Raw genomic sequence first — 26,248 nt, 5'->3', positions numbered from 1 at the left:
CGTGGGTTCAAGCCCCAAGTCGGGCTCTGTGCTAACAGCACAGAGCCTGGAGCCTGTTTCAGATTCTGGGTCTCCTTCTCTCTCTGCCCCTCCCCCACTAGTGCTCTGTCTCCCTCTGTCTCAAAAATAAATAAACATTTAAAAAAACTTAAAATAGTCTCACCTCATAAAGTTGTGATCAGTACATTGTTAATAAAATGAAATAACGTCACCAAATTGTTCCGTAATATAAGAAATAGGGCAATCCTTCAACAACACACTTAAAGTGACACTCAATTTCATAATCAATTATCCTTTTATTGAATTTTGAATAACTTCAACTATTATAAAATAGAAACACTTGAAAGTGAGGAAGAGGTCCTGACGACCCTCACCCCAGCTCACTCACAAGAGGAGGTTCTACACTGAGAGAGACAAAGCCAAGAAGATGAGGCTACAATCCTCCCCCCACCTCCCCACCAAATCCTTGCTTGTAAAGCAAGGGTGTCAGTCTGACAAAGTGAGTTACTGTCCGCACCACCTACCATAGAGCAGTGACTCAGAGATTTTGCCCAGGGGGACAGGGAAGCCATAAGAACAGAAAACTTCCAAGGTCTGCCCATGACTTTATTAGGAACAGAGTGTAGGGAAGCTCAAGCCTAAGGGTACTCTCCAAATCACCCAGTAGATTTTGATAGTAAGTGATTAACAGGACACCGGTAGTTTCACGACCGCAATAAGCTAAGCTAGTTTACGAGAGAGAACAACAGAAAAAGGCAGGCATGGGGAACCCACCTGGGGTAGGGACAAACCTCAAAGACTAGTTTGACAAACTATCCCCGAAAAGGGGTCCTGCACTTAACCTGCAGAGCAGTTTATATCCCAGGACATTGTTGAAAACAACAGAAGAGCCATCCAGCCAACAGTGGAGCCTAACATACGGGTGTGATACCAACAAATGCAGACAGCTCACAGAGAGATGAAGGAAAGAGATGGTCGAGGAAAGCCCTGCCAAAGCCACTGTTATCCCAGGATGATTGTGCATGTGTCCAAGGCTGCACATGTTGAGGGGCAACATCAGAGGCTCACACATGTGCACGCAAGCACACACACACACACACACACACAATTGAGAGAGAGAAAGAGAGAAAGAAGATCTACTTGTCATCAATTCAGAGAAAATAATTTTCATCTAAGAATTCCTATTTGCAATTTCATAGGAATAGTAATAAATAAAATTATGAAATGAAAATGACATGAAAAAAATTAACCGAAGAGCTGGAGAAAAAATATACATCAGATAACTTCCACCTGGCAAAGTGTTAAATATTCTTAAAAGATAATAGAGCGGGAAAAGCCTAAGCAGCTTGCTCGCCCAAGGTGTCCATAGACATCCTTGTTCAGGGGGGATCCCACCTGACACGGACAAGGGAAGCCCACAGATCCTGAGGGACAATGGAGAGAAGGAGCCAGAGGCCTCTCAGCAGTGGCCCTCCCCCAATCACTGTCAGCTGCATCAACATGGGTAGTCCTTTCAGCTCAGACAAAAATTACATTTTTTAAACAAATTTTTAAGTAGGCTCCATGCCCGGCATAAAGCCCAATGTGGGGCCTGAACTCACGACCCTGAGATCAAGACCTGAGCTGAGACCAGGAATTGGATGCTCAATTGACGGAGCCACCCAGGTGTCCCTAAAAAGGCATTTGATGCTTCTCTGGAGTGAGGAGGGAAAAGTCTCCTTGGTGTGAGTTGACTAGAAAGAGCCAGCATGCATTTCCGGGCCCTCCAAAGGTGGGTGAGGAGTGACCAAGGCTGGAGACATCCTCAAAACTTGGAGCAGAAATTCAAACACCCAAGCATGGACCTGGTTAGGTAGATCCAGGATCATGGCATTGGGTGACTTATGGGGAGCAGAGAGGTCAGGAGAAAAGTAAGCTGACTTTGATGGAACTCCGTCTTGTCCTGTCTCCCCCTGCCTCTGCCCTCAGTTAGGCAAGCTTGGAGCTCAGGCATGTTCTAGACCCCACCTGCTGATGAATCTACCTGTTGCTATACGGATGCTCTCCAGACACTTATGCTTACTTCAGATGAGGAACTAAGGTTGGGCAGATGAGGAGCTCGGGTTGGGTGGAGAGAAAGGCATGGGACTAAGAGCGGAGCTAGGGGTCAAAGCTTAGTTCGTTGGCGTGAGGTACAAGGATCAGCAGCATGGACACAACCAGGAGCTGGCTAGAAGTGCTGACTTTCACACCGCGCCCCAGACCCACCAAACCAAGAAGTCAACTAGACGGACAGGCAATCCTGTGCACATGGAGAGCAGGGAGCCTGGGCCCGTGATAGGCCCTCAGAGCCTACGTGTTAGCGACACGGTGTATGGCTGAAGGTGATAGCCGCTTTTACTATACTTTCTGACAAATCTAAAGCAAAGTCTTAGCACAATACAGGAGAATTTTAAACTTCCTGCTCATGTGATGGATAAATAGGTAGACATGTTGGAACTCATAGGAGATATCACTGTCATTCATTTTCTCTGTAAGGGAATGTGGCACTATTTTTGCTTTCAATCGAATTCTCTCCTTTCCACTCCTTAGAATTAAACATCGCTACCCACTAACTGAGTGGTGGAAGAAATAGAACAAGTGGTGTTTCCTACCTGGGACGGGGTAAGTTCCAGCCCCAGAATGAATTTGTGGAGAAGGTCCCCCAACTCAACCGCTACGGTGTGTGAATGACTGGTTGATGTCTCTGGCCATTGTCCAAGGAAACTGCAGAGCGATAATGCAGAGGGCCTTACGACCGTCTCCCAAGACTTCCCAAAGACCTGGTGGAAGGGCTTACGCCAACCGTCCTAACCAGAGGAGCTGGCTGGATTAGCTGAGCTCGTACTCAAAATACATGAATGCCCCCTCCTTAATTCACAGCCGCCCACCCACTCACTGCTATAAATACCTTCCAAGCCCCTTTGGAGTTGGTGGACCTTGACACGCTGCCCTTTCCTCGCGAGCCTCTCCTTGTTTGGGGTCTGGCTAAGTGCCACAACGGAAAAGCTGCCATGCTTCTTGCTTTCCACATGCACGCTTTCCACAAAGTAATTATTACTTCCTGGAGGGCTGAGGGGCTCACTCTGACTTTAGCCAGAGATTTACTCCAATGGTCGCAGAGTCTCCACATTGGCGACGAAAGATTGAACGACAGGTCTTTCCCTCCATACGTATCCATCTCAGGTGAAGGGAATACTTTTGTGCTTCACGTGTCTCTGATGAGAAGACAAGGATGATAGAAGAGTCAGCCTGTTTGAGAACCGTTGCTTCCCCCGATGACAAAACGCTCCTTCGCAAATTAGTTGTGCTCAAAATGTTTCCCATACCTGAAGCAGGGGCAATTTCTCGGATGTGGCTCGTAGCCAGGGAAGCCTTAGACTTTGCAAAATTATAATTGCCTCGTTACACCAGAGTGTCCACATTTTAGTGGTGAAAGGAATGACTGTTTAGCTTAGAAGACTTTTTAGGCTAGGAAGATAAAAGCCAGGCTGAGGAGTATGTGTGTGTGTGTGCGTGTGTGTGTGTGCGAGGGAGTAGCAGTGGCCTTCAGAAGATGAAGTGTTAATGCACAGAGGATGGAGACCAGCTGCTTTTCATCGCCACAGAGAGCAGACCGGAGGAAGTGGGCTCGCAGTCACCAGGAGAACTTCGGGGGGGGGGGGCTGTGAACGAGCATGTCATGACAGGGAGGGTCAATACTGGAGGAAGTAGGGCCAACAGGATTTCTAGAAGGAAATTGGGAAATGGCCCTGAAGATTGTTGCATGTAATTGCATAATCCCTGAATAATGATCGTCCCTAAATTCACCCTTAAAATATTTAATCTAGGGGCACATTATCGTTGTTCTTTTCAACAACTGTCCCAGAATGCCTACAACTTATGAATCACCATGCTGAGTGTAGTTCAGTGGCCTCTCTATTCCCTTGGTGCAGTGGAAGAGGTGGGGTCTTTGGAGCCAGAAGAATCCAGGTTTGATCTCAATTTTGCAGCTTACCACCTCTGTCGTCTGAGCTTCATCATCCAAACTCTCTGAATTTAATACCCTTATCTGTAAAATACCGACTTCAGAGAGAAACGTTTCCCATTGAAGATGACACAAGTAGGTTTCCTAGTACCAGAGCAGATACATCCTCAGCGTTTAATAAAACATTGGGTACTTGATAGCATCTACAAGGCCTCTTCGTGCAAAGGACCGTGTAAGTACTTCCTTGTGATACTCCAGAGAATCTATTCCTATTTTACACCCAGGAAGCATAGACACTGAGGGGTTAAATACGTTGTGTAAGGACGTAAAGCCAGCAAGTTGGAGGCAGTGATTCCATGAACGCATACGTTGCCTTTGAAAGCTGGTGCTCTTTTTACTAGACCACGCTGCCTCCTATCATAGGAAACGAATTAAGGATACAGAGAACCCTTATCAGCATATGTGCCTATGATTAAAATCCACAGTTTCCAAAGCTCAGGCACTCAGAAGCCCTAACAGACCTGACCCGCATGCACCGTGCTTGTCCCTCTTCACTTTTGTTGAGCAATCAACCTGGTGGGGGGGGGGGGGGAGGCTGCCATCACTAAGTTAGTAGTAGCAGTTAGTAGTAGAAACTAAGTTAGTAGTAGAGACACTAGTAAATTTGTTTGGAGGGTCTCTCAAAGACCATCAGCTCTCTTTGTGGTAAAGGGGGATACACTGAATTTAGTTCAGATCTGCAAGCTATTTTTCACCAACTTCCGTTCTTGTGTCCATTCGTTTGTTCAACAAACATTTGTGGACGTCTGTGTTCCAGATGACGTGTCGGGCACCGAACATTTACGCCTAAAGGATGCTCTGGCGAAAAAAGGAAAGGTACCACCACACAACTGCAATGTGGGGAGAAGGTAAGTACTACATTATAAATGGCACAAAGCGGGGCGCCTGGGTGGCGCAGTCGGTTGAGCGTCCGACTTCAGCCAGGTCGCGATCTCGCGGTCCGGGAGTTCGAGCCCCGCGTCGGGCTCTGGGCTGATGGCTCGGAGCCTGGAGCCTGTTTCCGATTCTGTGTCTCCCTCTCTCTCTGCCCCTCCCCCGTTCATGCTCTGTCTCTCTCTGTCCCAAAAATAAATAAAAAACGTTGAAAAAAAAATTAAAAAAAAAATAAATGGCACAAAGCTTCCAGAAAGAGCACATTTGGAAAAGCGTTTCAGAGTCAGTAACATTTGAGGCAGGTCTTACGTGGTGCAGAAGGTCAGCTATCTAGTCCATCCTAGACTTTGGTAGAAACACTCAAGATGCTATGGGGCACTCGGGTGGCTCTGTCGGTCGAGCATCCGACTTCGGCTCAGGTCATGATCTCACGGTTTGTGAGTTTGAGCCCTACGTTGGGCTCTGCGCTGACAGCGCAGAGCCTGCTTGGTATTCTCTCTCTCCCTCTCTCTTTGCCTCTCCTTCATTCTCTCTCTCTCTCAAATTAAATAGAGGTGTCTGGGTGGTTCAGTCAGTTAAGCATCCAACTTCATCTCAGGTCACGATCCCACAGTTTGTGAGTTTGAACCCCGCGTCGGGCTCTGTGCCGACAGCTCGGAGCCTGGAGCCTGCTTCAGAATCTGTGTCTCCCTCTCTGCCCCTCTCCAGCTCACACTTTGTCTCTCTTTCTCTCTTAAAAATAAATAAACATTGGGGCGCCTGGGTGGCTCAGTCGGTTGGGCGTCCAACTTCAGCTCAGGTCACGATCTCGCAGTCCATGAGTTCGAGCCCCTCGTCGGGCTCTGGGCTGATGGCTCAGAGCCTGGAGCCTGCTTCAGATGCTATGACTCCCTCTCTCTCTGCCCCTCCCCCATTCATGCTCTGTCTCAAAAATAAAACGTTAAAAAAATTTTTTTTAAAAATAAACATTAAAAAATTAAAAAAAAAGAAACACTATAGATGCAGAACAATCACTGAGCTCTATTTACAGAAAATCTTCACATCTGATGTACTGTCATTCAAACTCATGTTACCTTAATGAAAGTAAAGTATTTTGATCATGAAGTTAGAACGGTGAGGGTAAAGTGGAAACACATTACAACATTATTGTAACTAATGCTTCACTGAGGAATTAAACCGATGAACAGACTCTTCCTTTTAGAAAAGTATCTGTTTTACATTTGGGGCACCAAAAAATGATCAGCCTGCATAGCGACACGACAGAGGGACATGTGGATAGGTGTGGTTCCTGGGATCACCAGGAAGATTGCTCTGAGAATGCTCGACTCGCTCCCATTTGCCTTTGCAAGACCCTTCCACATATTAGCTGACCTGGAAACTTTCAAGCAATCATTTTTGTACCATATACACTAACTAAAGTGGTCTTTTTACAACCTTAGAATACCCCATCAAGCTATTGGCCATTTCTTTTACATTGATAATTTGCAGCTCTAAATAATTTTGTCTTTGAGATATATGTCCTGAGATATCCAAAAAAAAAAAAGTAGAATGTTAAATTAAAAGTTTTTCTTTTTCTTTCTTTCTTTCTTTCTTTCTTTCTTTCTTTCTTTCTTTTTTTGTCAAATGCACACCTTTTATATGTTGGCTAAAAATTTAAATGTAACATACAGTGGAGTGTGTGTGAACATTAAGGGAATAGTATTGGTATTTTCAGTCACTTGTTAATGGCCTGTAACTAATATCTTCGAGATACCGGTTCTAGTTTTCGTTGTATCACAAGCACATGCAAAGGAAAAGTCATAATTCTGCAGGCTCTGAGCATCCAAGGGAGAAGTGATTGATGGTAGAGGGAACTATCCTCATAATGGGTTTGGAGTTGGGGTTCAAATACACTGGTAATTGCCACAGTGCCTGTGAAGGTTAGTATTTTTACCTATGAGTTAGTAGCCAAGCATTTGGTGAGCATGTGCTTGTAAATGGAATGGCTGGTCATGCTATAATTTAAGTACATCTTGGGTTTGGGGAGGGGCTTGTTCAAAAAACTATAAAGGGAGACCTTCACTCTCTATTATCTAACCCTGCTCCCATCAAACCTGTCCCTTCTTTTATGTCACTAACTGTGGGAGCTGCTTTCATAGTTTAATTTTCCAACTCGTGTGATTTTTGATTAATCCACTTTTTCCTGATTTTTTTTCATGCAGAATTTTTATTTTTTCTCTTACACCTTATCAAGTGATATTTCTTCTAAAAATCTTAAACTGTTCCAGTAGCTTATGCGATCATCACTCAATACAATGAGTGGTTGTGATTTGGTTTCATAAAGCAATATAACAAAGACATCATAGGTAACGAGTTGTGAAAAGTATTCTTAAGCATTAATAATATAGATATTTTTAACACTCAGTGTCATTTTTGTTAAAGGGATATACTAACAATCTACCACTATGACGACGTTGTCCTTTTGAACGCGACAGTATTATCTTAAGAGTAAAAAAAAAAAATACTGGCGGTATACTTTATTATAATCTAATACATAAAATAACACTTGATATTCATACAAATGCTATTCACTTTTTCTTATTAAGAAAAAACAATTCTTTGTATAGCAGTTTGACTTGACTAATCACGAAGCGAAGTCTCTGAAAATAGTATACAAACAATAGATTTTAAATCAAAAATGTTTATTGTAAAAAAGGACCTTTAAAATTGTTTTTTAAAAAAGAAAAATTGATTTCACAAGTCTTCAGGTTGTTTATAGACATCAGCTATAGACAACATCTCACTTTCATACAAAACTCATTCAGTCATATAAAAATAAACACAAATTTACATTGACTCATCATCTATACAATTAGTTTAAAAAGGCACTTGGAAGGGTGCTGTATGGATGCATTTAAAATAGTTTAAGTACATTACTGAGTTTCTAAGAATCCTTTCTTGCACTTATTCCCATCTTTAATTAATTTTAGAAAGTCATTAAAAATTCTTTAAAAAAGTAAGACATGGGGCATGCACCAGGAATGTTCCAAGCTTGTTTTCCCTCCTCCCCCAAGGCGCATACCCTTTATTGGCAAAAACAAAAACAAAAACAAAAACAAAACACTCTTAATACATTCTCTTGTGTTTCGTTCCTGTTCTTTTTTTCTCTCTTTCTATGTCTCCTAAAAATACCGTTTAAAGCATTACAGGTAATCACAAAGGCTTCAGTTCAACAATGATAACCAGATACCAGACATGTAGTGAAGTAAACTTGGAATACTTTATAAGGCACCTGAGATAGCGTCTGGCAAATTCGCTTCCTATAGAAAATTCTATTACAAACTCTATGACAAAGCAATACTGTTCGTTTCGGTTGAAATGATTTGGCAGCAATGTAAATCTTTGCATTCTTTCTTAGTGAGAAAAGATGCAGTGTGCTTTTTGCTTCAACTTTTGAAGAGAAAGATTCTTGTCTTTTATCCTCTCAATCTCGCTGTCAGTAAATATATAGTAATTTTAAACTTCACATGGAAAGGATTAACTTGGAACACATGGATTTCGTGCTCTTGCAGCTTTGTGTGTGTGTGTGTGTGTGTGTGTGCGTGCGTGCGTGTGTGTGTGTCTATACACATTATTTGGTCGGTAAGCACAAGAGAAAATGCCTTTGGACTTTTATTTGTCATTTGGAGTCGGAGTGAAGAAATGCATTCTGTTCGAGTAAACATTGATTGCGTAAGTCAGTGTGCTACACAGCAGCCAGATTCCTCATGTTTGTGCAGAAGAGACATTCTGGAGAAGGTTTTGGAGCAGTTTTTGCACTGGTATTTCTTTACATCCGAATGGGTCTGCAGATGAGCCCTCAGATTTGACCTGTCTGCAAACGCTCTGTTGCAGTGAGGGCAAGAAAAAGGCTTCTCCCCTGGGGGTGGGGGTGGGGGGGGTTGAGAAAGAAAGACAGTCAGTGTTTTTAGAGGAAAGGTAAAGTCAGATAATGTTCACGAACAACAATCACATTTTGTCGCCAAAAAACTAGACTAAAACTCCGCAGAATAGATCCTTATGTCCATATCTGGCCCTCGAAGATAAATCCGAACATTGCGTTAAAAAAAAAACCCACCACACCCACAGAATCTTGCTACTGCTGCCCGTCACGCAGAAATAATTCATGTAGTTCTAGGACTTTCACTCATTAAAGCTTTCTGCTTCAGCAGGTGCAGCTAATGTTGAGCTCCTCCCAACATTTCCTAATATCTCCCCTTTCCCCTCCTTCTGTATCATGACTAAGGCTGGATAAATGCCTTGGCTCCCTGCAGGATGATTTTGTGCTAGGAATAAAATATTCAGCAGCAGAACAGACAACATAATGAGACAGCGAGAGTCAACTCAGTTCTCTCTGTCCAGCTCGCTCTGGGGTGACAGCTATCGCAAGAATGTGACCGACAGAAAACTAGGGACAAACCTTCCTCGCCTACCTACCTGCCAGACCCATTGATTAAGATAGTGACGTCTGCGTTTGCCGGTTATTGAGAGCAGTTTCCCAGAACACACACTCAGGTACGTCTTTCCTGACTTTCTAACCGATCTTTGAGACCCAACCTTCCGAATCTACTTTCCAAAGTCTAAATGCTGTTTGCGGTGTCTGGAACGGAGCGCTCTGTGCTCTAACAACTTTTTGAGTCATCAGGAAGTAGCTATAAAGATCATCCGTCATTAAAAGCACCGCGTCACTACCTAATGCAAGTCCGACAGCCTGACTGGGGCTTCGTTCTATCACACAGTAACATTCCTGTCTACGTTTTGTTTGTTTGGTTTTTTTCTCTTACCAGTGTGAGTTCTAATGTGTCCTTGAAGTAACCAGGGTCTGGAAAACGCCTTGCCACAGATCTTGCAGACACAAGGTAAAGTGTGGGTCCGGATGTGCATCTTAAGGGCGCCCAGGCTCACGTATTCCTTGTCACAGTATTTACAGCTGAAGGATTTCCTAGACTGGGCGTCGCAGTGCAGCTGCTTATGCTTGGCCAGCCCGGAAAAAGTTGAATAGGTTTTACTGCATAGATTGCACTGAAACTTTTCAGCTTCAATGGCATGGGGGTCTGAAAGCTTGGATTGTAGTCTTTCCTCTTCATCACTAATGGGGCTTTCTGAGCCACTGTGGTCCTTGGACGAGGTGTCGGATGGAGGAGGGGGGCTCACCCGCCCCAAGGATGAGGGGTATCCAGAAAGAGGAGAGAGGCCATTGGGTAGTGGGGAGTGGAATGGAACTGCCGTAGTCCACACGGTAATGGGGCTGTACGCTCCCGAGCTGAGGATCTCTGGTTGTGGTATGACAGGCATGGGGTAACTCTCATAGAGATATGGGGAAATAATCACTGGGGGAAAGAAAAGGAAAGGAGAGATTAAGGTAAAAAAAATAACTTGCGCAGCACAGTGAGGAGCCGCTTGGCCACACGCACCCGGGGCTTTGCGACGAAGTCAAGCGACTCCTTCCGGGCAGGCACAGGCCTTGGGAAGCCGGTTCACCTCCAGCCTGGCCGCTACGCGGTCACCCACCGTCCTGGGGCGCCCACGTTCGCGCCCTGCGTACAGCGGGTGACAGGAGCTACAACCTGCGGTGCCGCTGGGGAGTGCAGCCCAGGGAGGGCCCAGAGCCCGCGAGGAGGGCAACCTTGGACATCCCTTCAAGGATGCAGAAAAGGCGTCTTCCCTGCCTGCCTGCTCTGGGACCGCTCTGGGGACAAAGATACGCGCTGCGGGGCCTACTCCGTGCGGGGCAGGAGCCTTATCACCCGAAAACAAAGCAGCCACTCGGACCCTCGCCGACTTGCTCATCCTGCCCGTCCTCATGATGCCTGCGTCCGCCAGCTCCGGAAAGCCAAGTGGCCGGAGCTGGATGAAGGTGGCCTTGTCGGGGCGGAGTTCCGCCGGCTCCGAATTGGAACTTACCCCGACGATCGAGGGAGCCTGCACGACAGTTCGGGACACCGTGTGCAGGGAGAGCAACGGGCGCTTGGGTTCTCCTGCGAGGCTATCTGAGCTCGACGCCCACCAGTACGTGTACAGACGCAGAGAGGCACAGAGAGAGAGAGAGAGAGAGAGAGGAGAGCGCGCGCGCGGCATCCCCCCCCCCCCCCAGGTTCTCCTGACTTCGGGGCGCGCGTGTCTACCTGTGTGTGTGTCCAGTTCGCTGTAGTTGGGCTTCTTGGAGGCGTTGAAATGCTTCTTGACCAGGAAGGAGCGCGGCATCTTGCCGGCGGGCCCCGCGGGCGCGGATAACGGTCCGGGGAGGACGCGGCCGGTCCCTAGAGCATCGCGCCGGGCCGCGCTCGGGCTGGGGCCGCTCAGGTGCGGCGGGCGACGGGCCGGCGCCTCTCGCGTCGCCGGGCTCCCTGGCGGACTGAGCCCGCTCGGGCCGGGAGGGTTTTTTTTTCCTCGCTTTTGCAAGAAGGATCCAATCACGGCGGAGAGGTTCAGGTTTCAGCTCCTCCCTCTGGGACAGCTGTGAACAGAGGAAGAATCTGTTGTCAGACGAAATTACCCTGGTCCAAAATGGGCCGAGCTCCGGGACTTCGGGGGGGGGGGGGGGGGGGTGGGGAGGTGGGGTGGGGGTTGGGGGGGCGGGGGGGGTGAAGTTCTTTCCAGGGAGGTGATGTTGCTTAGGCGGCCCCGCCAGCGACTCGTGCGCTCGGAGAGGCTCGCTGGGTCCTGGAAGTGTGGCTCCCGCGGAGGGCCTGGCCTCCAGATGTCGCAAAGCAAATGCCCCGGGACACGGCGTCCGCTGGCGGGAGGGAGGGTGGCCTGCGGCGCCCGGGGCCGGGAGGAACGCGCCTATATTTGGAAGTGCGTTCGGAGAGCTCCGACCGCCGCGGGGACCGGACGGCCCGCTCCGGGCCCCGGACGAAGGGAGGGGGCAGCGCCGGGACAAAAGCCCCGGAGGGCGAGGCGGGCGCCCCCGGCTGGGGGGCTTTTCCGCGGCGCGCGGGGGGCCGGGCCGCGGGCGGCGCGCGAGCCGGGGGCGGCACTTCCTCCTGGAAACCGGGTAATCCTGTCGGCCTAGGGGCTCGGCCGGCCCCACAGAAGGGCTTGGTGGCCCCTGGAGGGACCGCTCGTCGGCAGAGCTGGGACGCAGCAAAGCCAGCGAGAGTGGCTGCGCACACAGAGGGGGACACGCCGCAGACGTGCTTAGGGGCCGTGGGAAACGTTTCCCCCCCCAGCTGCCGTCTGTCCGTCTGGCCGTCTAGCTGACGACCGTCTATCACCCACCACAAACGGGCCTTTAGGGACAAGTGTGTCATTTGAAGCATTGATCTGCTCTGTAGAGCGCTAGTTTCCTCAGGATTCACCTCGGGATCTGCCAGGCCCCTGGATTGTGCTTGCAAAGAGGGGGTGCCCTCTCGTCTGCCGCCTGCTTCAAGTTCTAAGGAGCTAGCTCAGGAACCAGCAAAAATACTTCCACTTTTTTTTTTCTTTCTTTTTTTTTTTTTTTTTTTGTATCCGGTCCGGAATCTAAAAGTCCGCTAAGGTGGCTAACTTTGAAAGTAAAATTCCAACCGTCATTTCAAGCATCTCTGACCATTCCAGGCTTTTCTCCCCACCTTCTGCTCAACGACCCAGGAAAGGACAGATTTTCAACAAGCACCCTAGCTTTGTTTCTAACAGGTGCTAGAAGAAAAAAGTGAAAAAAAAAATAATGGTGGTGAAGTCAAGACTTGTAAGAGGAAAACGCATTGTCAGGCTGCATAACTTCTTAATCTTGGGAGGAGAAAACAAGAGTGTGTGTGCCGGGGGAAGGAGGGGGAGGCTGGGAGGGGGCACTCGCAAGTTTCTGAGCCGATTTCAATGCTTCTTTTTTTTTCTTCCAGCAGTCATAATTTAAATGCCAGGGAAACGAATTTAGATGAATCTTTATGTTAAAAGGAACAGTATTTGTAGGAGACAGGAAGACATGAATATGTATTACATTCCCCTGCACACTATGAACCAGAGTATAATTCAGGGCAAGTTTTCTGAGCTTGCTACTTCTTGCGAGGGTTTGTTGAGATCCAGACCCCTGGTTTACCGCACAGGAGTCCTCCCTGCGCTGTCCACGCCACTCCCTGCAAAAGGCACGTTTTGTTAGAAAGGCGACACAGTTGAGAAAACATACATCATTTGCCCCTCTTCCTTTAACCCTGTCCAGTCCACTGACAGTGCTGACGAGCGCCAGAAAGCATTTTGCTTTTGACTCTCTTGCTAGCTAGGACGGCGACCTGCTAACGCGTGTCTTGAAACGAATCCGTTCAAAGCGTTTGACAGTCATTTCCTCAGCTTGGAGAGAAAACGCAAAACGTGAATTTGGATTCCAGACGCGTAACTGGGCCGAGTTCCCCACCACATGTGCAGGGGGGCTCGTGGCACATGACACAGACCGGAGTCGGGACGTGTTGCCGCACCTACTGGGAGGGGCAGGTAGCGTTCGGGATCGTGCGCGAGGCATGTCGTTACACAGGGCTGCGTGGTAACTGGCTCCACGGAGACCTGTGTGAGGTCTGGTCCGCTGTCAGGAGCCGGGGAGCTGCGCGCTGATGGCATGAGTCAGACTGCACAGGTGCTCTGCTCAGACACAGCAGAGGGCATTTGGTGCCAGAGCCGCGTGGTGAAAACAGGGGAAGGGAGCTCAAGTCCCCACCCGAAGGCCAGCTGCTGGACTCGGCTAAGACCAGACGCAGGGCTCTTGTCCCGCAAGCCACAGGGATGACGCCGGGACGTCAGCTTTGCTCACGGGCTAAGAGACCCTCTTGCCAGGGGACAGAAATCTTCGCCCAGGCCACGACAGCAGCTTCAAAATGTTTCACTTGGGCGAAACAAATCCCAGGGGGTTTTGCCAATGCAAGGAATTAGTTCTAGGCTCACGTAACTAGACTCACCGCCACAGGGAGAAGAGAGGGCTGTGCGGACACAGCCCAGCCAGGGTGAAGCCGGCGGGCCCGGGTCACGCGCAACACAAGGAAGGCACAGGCTCAGGCCTCAGGCTCCTGAGAGCTGAACGTGGGGAAGGCGGGGCTTGAAAATACCCCTCCCCGATGCGGAGCGCCCTAGAGGGCCCCTTCCTTTATGGATCTTCCGGGGGGTACGTGGGGCGTGAGAAGCCCACCCAATCTAATTTCTTAATCATTCATGGGTTTTATTAGGATGTTGCTTGATGTGACTTTATTTTATTTCCTCTGTGTTCTGAAGAAGCTCACAGTGGTAATTGGTGGAAACTCCGTGAATTAAAGGTCTGGGCCCTCGGGGGGAGGCCGGCCCTTCTCCGCAGGCTCCCCTGTACTGGTGGGTTTTCTCCTGGACAAGTCTTTTTCATGAAAGACGTATTCTTGCCTGGCCAGATAGGAGAATAAATTAGATCTAGGAGGCTCGGGAATGCACCTCAGACTTGTTCACTTGGCCCAGAGATGTGTGTGCATGCAGATATTTACGTATGCGAAAAGCAGTGCGGACTGACTACCTGGTTTAGGCAGTGGAGTAAATCTAGCACCAGAAGAAACCGTGGCTTGGCAGAAGCAGAAACTGTCATCTTGTGCTGCACTCTGTCTCCTAAAATGAATGGCCTCTCCTTCCGCTTCCATCGTGGCCTGATGGCGCTGGAGTGGCCAGGGCAGGAACTAACTCCCCCGACTGATATGATGTTGTGGAATGTCATTAGTTCGTGATAGCTGGAGAATATTAAAACACATTGCTGCTTTTTAAAACGATTTACAGAAGAGCCAAGTGCTTGTGATATGTAACTTTGAAGTGTGAATGACAAAGACATGATGTCATCTCCCGACGTTGTGTATTTGTTTCCTAATCGATTTGTATTTATATTCTTAATTCATAATTTAATTAAGCCTCAGCTAAGACAAATCAACCTCCCAAAGAGAAGTGAGTGCTTCCTTTTAGTACCTGGGCTTCTCTATCTGTAAATTATGTTTAATACCCTTCCCTTATTTCTTTTAGAATGACTTGGGGACAAATATTTCCCAATATAAAAGGGAAAATAATCAGACTTAGCACAGGATTCTGCTTATATATTCTGAACTTCGTAACAAGGAGACAGACCCCTTTTCTCTGGCGATGTGGGTGAAACTCACATATGCACTCAACATACTTAAGTGTATCTACTCAGTGATGTCAACAGTCATATGTGAAGTTGTGTGTGCGTGTGTGTGTGTGTGTGTGTGTGTGTGTGTGAGAATTGGGGTGAAAAACAATAGCAAAAGTGATGTCAGGATGTCCCTCTCCTGCTTAAGAATTTCCATTATTTCCTGTGTGTTCCCAGGGCCACATTCTCCAGGTTAATAGACATTAGCATTGTGTGGAGTTAGTTCTAATGCTATGCGCTTGGTAAGTGCCAATCATATAAAATCAGTCAATATTTAAGATAACTTCTAACAGAAAGCCATGTTTAACATGGGACTAGCATTTGGATGAGATTTATTTTGTGTCAAATCACTTGTATTCAGAATATTCTTTCCAGTTATGATTTTATAATCCCATTTCCCTTTGGGTGGCTATAAGATATTCATCTCATGAGTGTTCTGTTTGTACCTTGTGGAAAGTGTTGATGATCTTATCTGTTAGATGAGCAAGAAAGACTGTACAGAATGTTGACTTTATATTTTATGCAACAGCTCAGGGATATGTGGTTGCAAAGAGACACCTATTGGTCAACTTTGGGAAATTCATTGCTTTCTTTTTTTCTGGCCTTCTTTTCCGTAACTCTTTAACAAGGTCTGCCACCTTGTGGAAGATGGATGATTTGACTGACTCTGAGAACATTAACTCCATCTCATGCAATTGCCCCAGTTTCAGGCGAATGCCATTTAAGTGTTGAATTTTTAATTTTTTCTTTTTTTTTTAAATTTTTTAAATATTTATTTATTTTTGAGAGAGAGATAGAGTACAATCAGGGGAGGGGGAGAGAGAGAGGGAGACACAGAATTTGAAACAGGCTCCAGGCTCCGAGCTGTCAGCACAGAGCCCGATGCGGGGCTTGCACTCAGGACTGGCGAGATCATGACCTGAGCCGAAGTCAGACACTTAACCGACTGAGCCACCCAGGTGCCCCAATTTGTTCTTAATTAGTAATGACTTCTATTGTTTGTAGAAACACGAGTGATATTATCCAACAAATTACGTTGGCTTTACAAAAAGGTGAGTTAAGGCAATTTGTGGTGTTCCTCGATGTACAGTTATGAATAAAGAAGTAGCAAAAATAACAGCGTTATATTCAAAACTTAGTAAGCACCTCCTGCGACTTATTTCCTATATCGTCATAACAATCTCTACAAGGTAGAGGGTTGAAGGTGGGGAACAAGGCATCCCAGGAACATTCCGAATGATGGGAACGGAGTCAGGGATTTAGGCACAGTTGGCTTGCCCAACACCTTCTTGCAGGGCTCTGCTACCCCGCTGCGTTTGTAGTGTACCCAGTACCGGGCAGTTTGTGGCATTGTGGGTAATGACACCAGCTGCCATTCGTGAGTGCTTAACGTGAGCTGGCCACTATGCTAAGCACTCCACACACGTTGCTGTCATTAATTCCCCAAAGTGGCTGATCCCACAAAGCAGATATTTTCATCCCTGTTTGCAGATGAGGAGACAAAGACGCAACTGAAGTGACTTGATCAAATCACACTGCTGGTGAGGAACAGGTGGAGGTGGGATTTGCACCTGGTCTGTTTTGTTTCAAACCCTGCTCACTTCTCTTTGCTGTGATTGTCATTTCCCACCACGGGGGTGAATTAGACTCATGACCAACTGCGGAACTTGTCCTCCTTGTCAATTTGCCTCCCTGCTTTCTTCCCCGCCGGGAGAATACTTACACGTGGTGTTTAGAACCTAGGGTGTGCGGAGCTTCTGTTTCCACCTCTGTCCCATCCTCCACTGTCTCTGCTGCGTCTCCCTTTCTTCCTAAGTAACACGGGGTCATGGTTGCTTGATTGCAGACTTGCTACCGTTTACCTCCATGTGTCGGGTGTGACTTCTGGGAAGACGCTTGGACTGGAATCCTCTGTGTTTCAACGAGTAGCCGCCATGGTCTTTGGGTGGGCTGAAAGAGGCGATGGCTGCTCGTCGCTTGTTCTTGTTCTATAAGCGTATTCTTATAAAAATATGTGAAAAGTAGAAATGGGGTAGCCAACAATAGAGTAGAAAAACAATCATGTGGTTTTTCAAAGTGGGTGGTGATGACCTTTGTTACTTCAGTCTTCAATGAGATCATGTGGGGGAAACAAACCCATGGATATAGAACTGATATGTACCAATATAACGGAGGAGTTCTATCATCTGGAAGTGTCTCTCTCTCTCTCTTTTTTTTAATGTTTATTTATTTTTGAGACAGAGGGAGACAGAGCGCAAGTGAGGGAGGGGCAGACAGAGAATCTGAAACAGGCTCCAGGCTCTGAGCCGTCAGCACAGAGCCCGATGCGGGGCTCGAACCCACGAACTGTGAGATCATGACCTGAGCCAAAGTCGGACGCTCAACCGACTGAGCCACCCAGGCACCCCTAGAAGTGTCTCTTTATCTATGTGTGTGTGTATGTGTGTGTGGAGTGTGTGCATGCATGTACGTGTGTGTGCATGTGTGTGCGTGTGTGTGTCTGCGTGTCACATGGCTGCCTCGTTCCCGGCTGGTAAACCTGTAGGGTGGGTTGTCCACCTTGGTTTACAAACAGGACCTGAGGCCCTTCCTCCAGGGGAACAGGGAGTCAGGCTCGGCAAGCCTGCCCCTGTAAGGACCCAAAGAGGTGAGCTGCTTCTGCGTACAGCTCTGCACCTGTCACGGCAGTGTGTCTTTTGGCTAAGCACCCCAAGGTGCTGTGGCTCAGCCAGGGTAGACCCTGGAAAGTGGATTTGCTAAAAGGCTGTGAGCCTTTACAGGCTAGACACTACTGTGTTGGCATCTTTGAGGCAGAGACGATAAGAAAGAACATGCAGAGGGCGGCTCACGAGGGAAACGCTACAAAGTGTTGATGACTGAGGGGGGCAGGGCACTTGCTTTAGTGGCAGCCAGGCCGACAGGTACCGGCGGGGCTTGAGACGTGTGGGTCCCCGTGGGAGTGGACGTGCTGCCCTGTGAGACGCAAGGGCCTGCCGGATGCTCCGCTTCTCAGCGCAGTACCGGGAGCCCCTGGGCGGGAGTAGTGTTTTCTGGAACACATGACAACGCGTTTCAGAGCGAGACTGGAGTAGTCGGAGGGAGCACACCGCATCTTCTACAGGGATACTGAACCCTCGCCCTGAAGACCATAAGGGACAGTTTTGTGGGACTTTCCAGGATGCTCAGGTCCTAAGTCACTGGGAAGGAGACAAGGTGTCCCTTACACACTGAGCTAGGGACAGGGAGAACGAGTGGCCAGTGGGCGTGAGTGTGCTCCTATCACTGCTCGCGTGGACACCGAGTCAGAAATGACCTCACTTCGCGTCTTGCCTCTTTCTTTGCCTCAGATATGAGTCATCAACATGTCTACATGGACGTGAAAATCGAAATCCTGTAAAACAGCAGACTGAGAAACTTTCCAAGACAATTGAGAGAAGCAAACTCTGAATTATGCTATGTTTATGATTATCTCCCTCGCTCAGGTCTTGGTTCATAAACTTGGGGCGCCTTTTTCCAAAAGCATATGTCTGTCAGAGAACACAGGGTTTGTGAGAGCTTTCCAGACATCTTCAAAACTTTTCTACGTTTCTCTGCTCCAGAGACATGGCTTTTACCACCAGTCAAACCAGAGACAACGTTTGCAAGTCCTCAGAAAGAAAACATCAAGAGCCTGGTCAGGCAGACCCTTGTGGGTGTTTGGAATCCCCACCAATAGATAGAAATATCCAGATTTCTGCCTAGATAGAAATGCCATTTCGTATGCTGTGATTTTTTAAAAGTAGACATTTTCCTAAATTATACCATGGCCGTTTAAAAGAAACATACCTCCCCCGCACACAGGTAGAATGATATTTTCTAGAAATTCTCTTTGGCTTACATTTAAAAATTAAAGTCTTGGGGCGCCTGGGTGGCGCAGTCAGTTAAGCGTCCGACTTCAGCCAGGTCACGATCTCACGGTCCGTGAGTTCGAGCCCCGCGTCGGGCTCTGGGCTGATGGCTCAGAGCCTGGAGCCTGTTTCTGATTCTGTGTCTCCCTCTCTCTCTGCCCCTCCCCCGTTCATGCTCTGTCTTTCTCTGTCCCAAAAAATAAATAAACGTTGAAAAAAAAATTAACAAAAAATAAATAAATAAAAATTAAAGTCTTGGGGTGACTGGGTGGCTCAGTTGGTTGAGCATCCGACTTCAGCTCAGGTCACGATCTCACCGTCTGTGAGTTCAAGCCTCGTGTCGGGCTCTGTGCCGACAGCTCAGAGCCCGGAGCCTGCTTCAGATTCTGTATCTCCCTCTCTCTCTCTCTGCCCCTCCCCTGCTTGTGCTCTGTCTCTCTCTGTCTCAAAAATCAATAAAAAACATTTAAAAAATAGTAAAATAAAAATTAAATTCTTATCTTAAGGTCAGTACGATGATGGGAAATAAATATTGTGTTCACTCATTCCTTTGGACCTTAATACTCTGTCCTTGAATGTAAACCTCATGTTGGCACTAAAGGACAATCGGTCCCCAGTGCCCAGTTGACAGGTGAGGTGGCGATCCAGTGTGGCTGGCAGCAGACGAGGATTAAAATCTAACACCAAAGTCATTGTTAATGTAAGTCTTGCCAGTGCTGAGAGGTAATGGGCTGACTACAGAACTGTAAGACCTTCTAGGAACTGGGCTGGTGGGCTCCTTTGTCATTGTGGACCCCAGACAGAAATGCCTTCCTTCCCTCTCCAGCCCTGCCATGCGAACCCAAACTCTACCGAGGGATGGAATTCATTATTGCACTTTCAGAGAGAAAGCTGAAGACGCTGTGAATCATTTGGAAGTGATCATGGATGACAGTGAGGGCGTGAGAATAATCCTAAATCTTCAGGTTCTCTTGAATCTTTGGAATTGCACTGATGATGAGTGAGTGATGGTCCAAAGCCCACAATTATCCTTCAGAGAAGTGTGAAGGGATTTGAGTCTTTAGAGGAAACTGAGACAGAATAAAATCGCCCACCGTTGGAGCTGGGGACCTTAGCAACCCAGTGCAATGCTTTCTCTTTATTTTTTCACCAGGGAGGGCACGAAGAGTCTTGCTCAAGGGCGTGAACCTTCTCAGCATCACAGAGGATTGGATCTGAACTGTTCGGACTTCTAGTGTGAGGCACTAGGGGACAGCAACACTAGCCGGGGTGTGCCCTGCGGCGGGTTGTCTTTTATTCGGAAGTGTAATTGATCAACTTCCCCAAACTCTCTTTGAAGGCCTTTGAAGAAATCAAAATAGAAAGAAGGGCTAGATCTCTATGTCACAACTCTGATGAAAGTAGTCCCCTGTCCTGCTCTGGCCTCCCCCACCTGTGAAGTGGTCCATATTTAATTTTGGTTTTCATTCTTACACTCCCACACCTGGTAGAGAACCAGAGCAGGTGCCCTCGTGCCACGTTGAGGATTATTCAAGCAGCAGGTGTCGCCTCACACGACAACTACACTTCCATCTTGGGAGATGTCAGCTGCTGGTGAAAGAAAATAACAGAAGTTTCAAGATGCCTCGGTTTTAATGATTTTAGAGTAAGGTGTGAAAGAAGACTTTTAAACCATAAAACCAAAATGGAATATCCTTCGGGATCAGGGAGATGCAACGTTCAACATGATATTCTGCCGCCCGGTTTTGGTTTTCTCTGAATTTCCGTTGGCTATAAGCTATGATTTTGCAAAGGCTTAGTTGGTCTAATGCACAGATACTTGAATTCTGACTTCCAAATATATGAGTATGGTGGTGTTCCCGAAGATGGGTTGCAAGTTTTTTAGTCCCTGACATCTACCACAAAGCCACCAAAGAAACATGTGACCAAAACAGGACAGAGAACTTGCTAAGCAGCTACGGGGCAAGTTCTCTAATCAACCAGAGCCCCCCCTCCCTGACAAATCCCTCTTGTAGAGACTGTAAGAGTACGACTGTTGGGCACAAAACAATAATCCTGACTCCGCCACATACAAAAAACATTTCCTTCATTTCTAAATATGATAGTGAACATTTATCGAGTTATGATAAGGAAGAGAAATGAAAGATATTTATGGTAGCCAGTTATCTTTAAACATATAGGCTCTGGTGAGGTTCCTTCATATAGGGAGGTCTCAGAGCCAAATTGTTCGTATCATTCCTGTGCCACAAGTCGAAGTGACTCTTGTATCTGTCAGAATAGAGACTTGATACTGGAGGAGAGTCACCCAGAAGCCCCAGGGAAGTCACTGATTTGACAATGATGTTGAAAACCAAGAGGGCTCAGCATGAAACGCCTGGGTCATGGCAACAGGATTAGGTATCATTGTGATGAGGATGGGTGTCCCACAGTAGGAAGGCTGCCAGAATGCAGAGCACACAGGGAGCCCTTCTCCGACTGTGCAGTTATTAGCTTTTCTGAGGACACCTGCTGGAAAAATAACTGAGCTTGAATACCTACAGATCTGACTCTCAAATGGAACGGAAACTGAACAGCTGTAGACTGTCAGAGGCAAATTAGATTTACCACTCAGTGAACGATCCTGTGTATTGTGTACGTCTCTTTTGAAAATAGGATTGAGCGGCTTTTTTCTCCTGTGTACTTGGACTAGAAATGTTGGCTATTTCCACCAGCAGTGGATTCGTCATGGATTCCAAAGTAATTTTTTTTAACTAATAATCTGGAAATTTTAGGGACTGTCATGCTGTTCATCATCATTTCTTCATTGGACACTTAAATTTGTGTATTTTCCAGATGGTTCGCCAGATAAACCTATAGTCAATTCAGGTAGATGAACCACTCAAGAGGTTCAGCATGATTGTGAGTACACTTAGGTGAAGAATGGCTCCATTTTTGATGTGGAAATTAAAGCTAAAACTAACATAAATCCTATTGTTTGTAGGAATCAATGTTTCTTAAGCTGTACCAGCCTAAGGACTAAAAAAGAAGGGGCAGTGAATAAAAACCCTTGAAGAGTAGCTCTCCTGCTCTGTCCCAACAGTTTTGTACAAAGACCTCCCTTCTCAGATCCTGTCCAACTCCTTCCCGGAGTCCTCGGGTGCTTCCTCACTCATCCATCTTGGTAGCCATGTTAATGTCTATCCCCTTTCCTGGTCCAGAGTCAGGGCTCCCACAGCCACCAGAGCTGCTGAACATGCTGTGCAAGTTATCAATGCCATTGCAAAATGTCCCTGAAGTCCCTGAAGGGGAATGTTTGCTCTGATTTCCTTTCCAAAAGCAAATGCACCTTGCTCAGTTCCCGTGTCCGTGCTCCATGTGCTCCAGCCCTCAGCAGGGAGAGAAGCTCTCAGCCCGCACTTGTTCTGTTTGTAGCTACACAGATCCTCGAATATATGGTTTCAAGGTCTTTCAAGGTCTTTCTTACAAATCCTCATATTTTTTTCTTACACTTTATTTTAGCCCCCGTTCTGGAACTTAGGACCAAGAAATGAGGCCATGGGGGTTTACCCAGAGGACAATATAAGTGACACATACTGTGTTCAATGCAAACTAACCTTTCCTCTTTGACTCGGAACCAGTTGTCTTCAGATTTCCACCCTTTGTGATTCAGTTTCCCATGGAAGGCTTCTTGGTCTTTCAGGCAAATAGACACCTGTTGGGTGATCTCTCCCCACCCAGCAGATATTCCCTGATGGTTGAATGCCAGGATAAACCTAACATAGGTCCTTCATTTAGAAATCCTGTTATATACAGATTAAGACAATGAGAACTATTGCTGGTTGGTGAATCCCCAGAAGAGTAGACCCTCCCCTGGACACACTCAAACCACCACCAGTGATGTGACCTGCAGCTCTGGGATTAATGGAGTTTAAAAAATATACACTCTTTTCCCCTTCACTTTATCATCGCTAGACATTCTGAAAGGTAATAGTTACTACACAGCCATACGGGTAGTGCTTATAGTTTATTCGAACCAGGGGCATTACATAGATTTTTACGTAAGTTAGGAAAAGAGGAACAAGCTTCGATGACTGAAAAGATGAAGGAGTGCAAATAAGGGTGAAGGTGGACTGTACATTCAGTTTTAGTAGAATTAATTATTCTTCAAGTTGCAGGGACTTCCAACTCTTTCTTCCTCCCTCCCTCCCTCCTTCCCTCCCTCCCTTCCTTCCTTCCTTTTTTTTTTTTTTTTGCCTTTTTGTTGTATATCCTTAGAAGCACATGAATATATATGGAATATACATAATATAATATAGGTAACATAGTTTTTCAATAAACACTTATTGACTGGCTCCTTTGAACCAAGATTTACACTGACTGTACGTATGAATCTTATTTAAATCTTGTGACAACCCTTTCAGACAGGTACAGTTTATTGCTTTGCAACTGATGCCATGGAGACCTAGAATTCACATACATGACAGTCATTCTAACTCTTAGTCTACTGTTTTTTTTTGTTTTTTTTGTTTTTTTTTTTTTAATTTTTTTTTTCAACGTTTATTTATTTTGGGGACAGAGAGACACAGAGCATGAACGGGGGAGGGGCAGAGAGAGAGGGAGACACAGAATCGGAAACAGGCTCCAGGCTCTGAGCCATCAGCCCAGAGCCCGACGCGGGGCTCGAACTCATGGAGCGCGAGATCGTGACCTGGCTGAAGTCGGACGCTTAACCGACTGCGCCACCCAGGCGCCCCTCTACTGTTTTTTTTTTTTTAAATGATATTAACACAACAGCCATTTATTGACCTCCAATAATTTGCAAATCAAACAATAACGACCCCTATGCAGACTGGGGTAATCATGTTTGGTTAAGGATATAATAAAGAATAACGTGGCATGGTCGAAATGCCCATTAAATTACGCAGTTTTAGAGTCCCGTCATGATTGCAGACTTCGAAGTTCAACAGGATTGGATTTAAATAGTGACTAGTATCATTAGCGGAGTGACCCCACGCTAATTATTTAATTCCCATTTACTCACTGATGAAATGGGAATATCGATGACTACCTTGCAGAGTTGTTCTGAGGACATGAGATGATGTCTGTAAGATGCTAACTATAGTACCCAGCATATAGCAGTAATAAAAGGAGCTATCCTTTATTACGTGCTTACTATGTGCTAGGTACTGTGCTAAGCAACTTAACGTGTTTTGTTTTATTTAATTCTCCTACAACCTCTTTAACTCAGTCCTGACAAAACTGCTGTTTTGTACATGGATTGCCCACATAATCACACAGGTTCTACAGACAAGAGTCAAATGCCTTTAGCCTGGCTCCAGAACCTTGTTTTCATGTGTTTAGTTCTAGAGCTTCTGCTACTACAAGACCATCAGCAGAGGAGCCAAATGAATGATAGCTCTTGTGTCAGCAATCATACGACACCCTTAAATGGCATCGCTTTTTTGTCACAAAAGCACTTTTAAGAGAAACTATCCTAACAATTCGAAAATCCAAACAGCAGCAGTTATATTTCAGAAACATCACGGTTGATGTTTCCGTGCTATGATTCTATGGTGACCCTTGGTAACTTTGTTTCATCTTGCTTTGAAGCATCTTAAGACAGGTTGGAGTAGAAGCAACTTTAAGACTTCTTTTAAATCAGGTCCTGCCTCTACTCTGGCTGCTGTTCTCAGGTTGGTGTCGTTTGTTACTTACTGCACAAGAGGGCAGTGGATCTGAGCCAAGATAAGCTATTGGGACCTTCTGTCACTCACCAGCCAAAATTTAACAGTACAGTAGACCCTTGTTACAGCATGACTCATCTGCAGATTTGGATACATTGCCGGTCAACCTACGTCTTCCAAACATAACAAGGACACCTGCCAAAGTCTCAAATAATATGGTTAGACTATAATGCGGTATTAGTCCTATTTCTTGGGACTAGAGTTATAAAGTATGAAGGGTCATAACTCTGGGTGCATTGCTGGAATCAAGTTTGTTACACTGCAATGGTTTAAAACCTATTGAAAAGCAGATGACTGAGGTAAATGGAGTGTGGGAGAGAAGAAATAGATTGAATTTCCCCCTTTACTCTTACCTTCAATGATGGTTACCTGGAATTTATGCATTCTGAGGAATGCATAAGGAAGTGTACAGGGCTTTAGAAAACTTGATTTACATATTAGTTCATTACTTACTCAACAAATGTTTATCAACTGCTCAGTATGTGCAACATGCTGGGGGAACCGTATTGAGCAAAACAGAGCCCTGAACTCATGGAGCTTATAGTTTAGCGGGCAAAGGGAGACTTATCTGCTTCTAAGAATATGAACTACAGATTCAGGGCATTGTAATGAGTGGAAGACACCACAAAATCAAGATGTCGGTTCTTTGGAGTCAGGATACTTCTCTGATGAAGTGATATTTGAACTCAGCTCAGAAAGTTGAATAGACATGGACTAACTATAAGGTGTTGGGGGAAGCCATCCCAGGTAGAATGATAAGTGGATGGGAACCCAATTAATACCTAGAAGCCGAAAGAGGCCCCTGTGGTAGCACAGAAGGGACAGAGGAAAAGCGTTGCTGACAACATGAGGTTGAGGAGGAGAGGCCTAGCAGGCCATCGCTCGCCATGTTGAAGACACCATCTTCATTCAATGATAGATGGGAATATCAGGAAGGAAATTCTGTATATAAATATGTATGTTGACATTTCACGAGAAATATAAAATATTCATAGTGACAAATACATCACATTTCAAGCAGTCTGGCTTGATGAAATATCAAAAGCAAAAGTCTTCAACCTTGCTACTGCTCCCTAGTCTCATTCCTTGGAGACATCAGTGTTTACTATTTCTCTAAATTATTGGACGTTCTCTCCATGAGTTCAAATGATAGTCCTTGCTTTATTAATGTTAAGCAGTATCTATTGGTGCCCCACCAAGAAGTTGGTGCTAAAGGGGTATGGAGTTACTTTTCTTCCTCCTTCACTCACCAATTTTTGATGTCGGAATTAAATTTTTTGTAGTTTCTTTTACAACTTTGTGTTAGACACTTAGACGCAGTCTTGATTTTATAGTCAAATTTAATAGGTAGAGTGACTTCTTCTACTTTATTCTTCAAGGTTGTTTGAACTATGCCAGGACCTTCCCATATAAATTTTAGAAAAGGCTCTGCTGTGTCTACCCAATACCTTGTTGGGCTCGGAGACCAAATCCTGGCTCCCTGGGCCCACCTCCTAGTTTAGGGGACACACATAGAAAGGCTGCTGCCTATCCCGGTTCCTTGTTGCCCTGAAGCCTGCTCTCATGGGATGTCGTTAGCCTTGCCAGTCAAGAAGTGCTTCCTGTTAAGTGCCTGATTGCTTGC

At 46.3% G+C, this 26,248-nt stretch overlaps 1 protein-coding gene and 1 long non-coding RNA gene across 4 annotated transcripts; one reads left to right on the top strand and one right to left on the bottom strand.

Annotated features, from left to right (window-relative positions):
• Positions 1-7,578: 7,578 nt before the first annotated feature.
• Positions 7,579-11,300, bottom strand: SNAI2 (snail family transcriptional repressor 2). Of its 3 annotated transcripts, none has more exons than XM_086695939.1 (3): positions 11,062-11,300; positions 9,721-10,266; positions 7,579-8,816 (listed from the first exon to the last, which is right to left on the bottom strand). In XM_086695939.1, the coding sequence occupies exons 1-3, from the start codon at positions 11,138-11,140 to the stop codon at positions 8,635-8,637; spliced, it is 807 nt and encodes a 268-aa protein (XP_086552065.1). In that variant the 5' UTR covers positions 11,141-11,300; the 3' UTR covers positions 7,579-8,634. The 3 variants fall into 3 exon arrangements, with proteins under 3 accessions (XP_086552065.1, XP_086552064.1, XP_086552063.1); XM_086695938.1 differs by lacking the exon at positions 11,062-11,300 and adding an exon at positions 10,841-10,990; XM_086695937.1 differs by lacking the exon at positions 11,062-11,300 and adding an exon at positions 10,351-10,822.
• On the top strand, positions 8,813-23,253 carry LOC147572143 (uncharacterized). Its single transcript, XR_015247014.1, has 2 exons — positions 8,813-9,451; positions 20,055-23,253. It is a non-coding gene; the product is annotated as an uncharacterized LOC147572143 (long non-coding RNA).
• The last annotated feature ends 2,995 nt before the right edge of the window (positions 23,254-26,248 follow it).

Source organism: Puma concolor, chromosome F2 (genome assembly GCF_028749965.1).
Source record: "Puma concolor isolate L17-30 chromosome F2, mPumCon1.1.hap2, whole genome shotgun sequence".
Lineage (NCBI taxonomy): Eukaryota > Metazoa > Chordata > Mammalia > Carnivora > Felidae > Puma > Puma concolor.
Note: the sequence above shows the minus strand (reverse complement) of the source record. Positions and strands in the feature narration are given on the sequence as shown.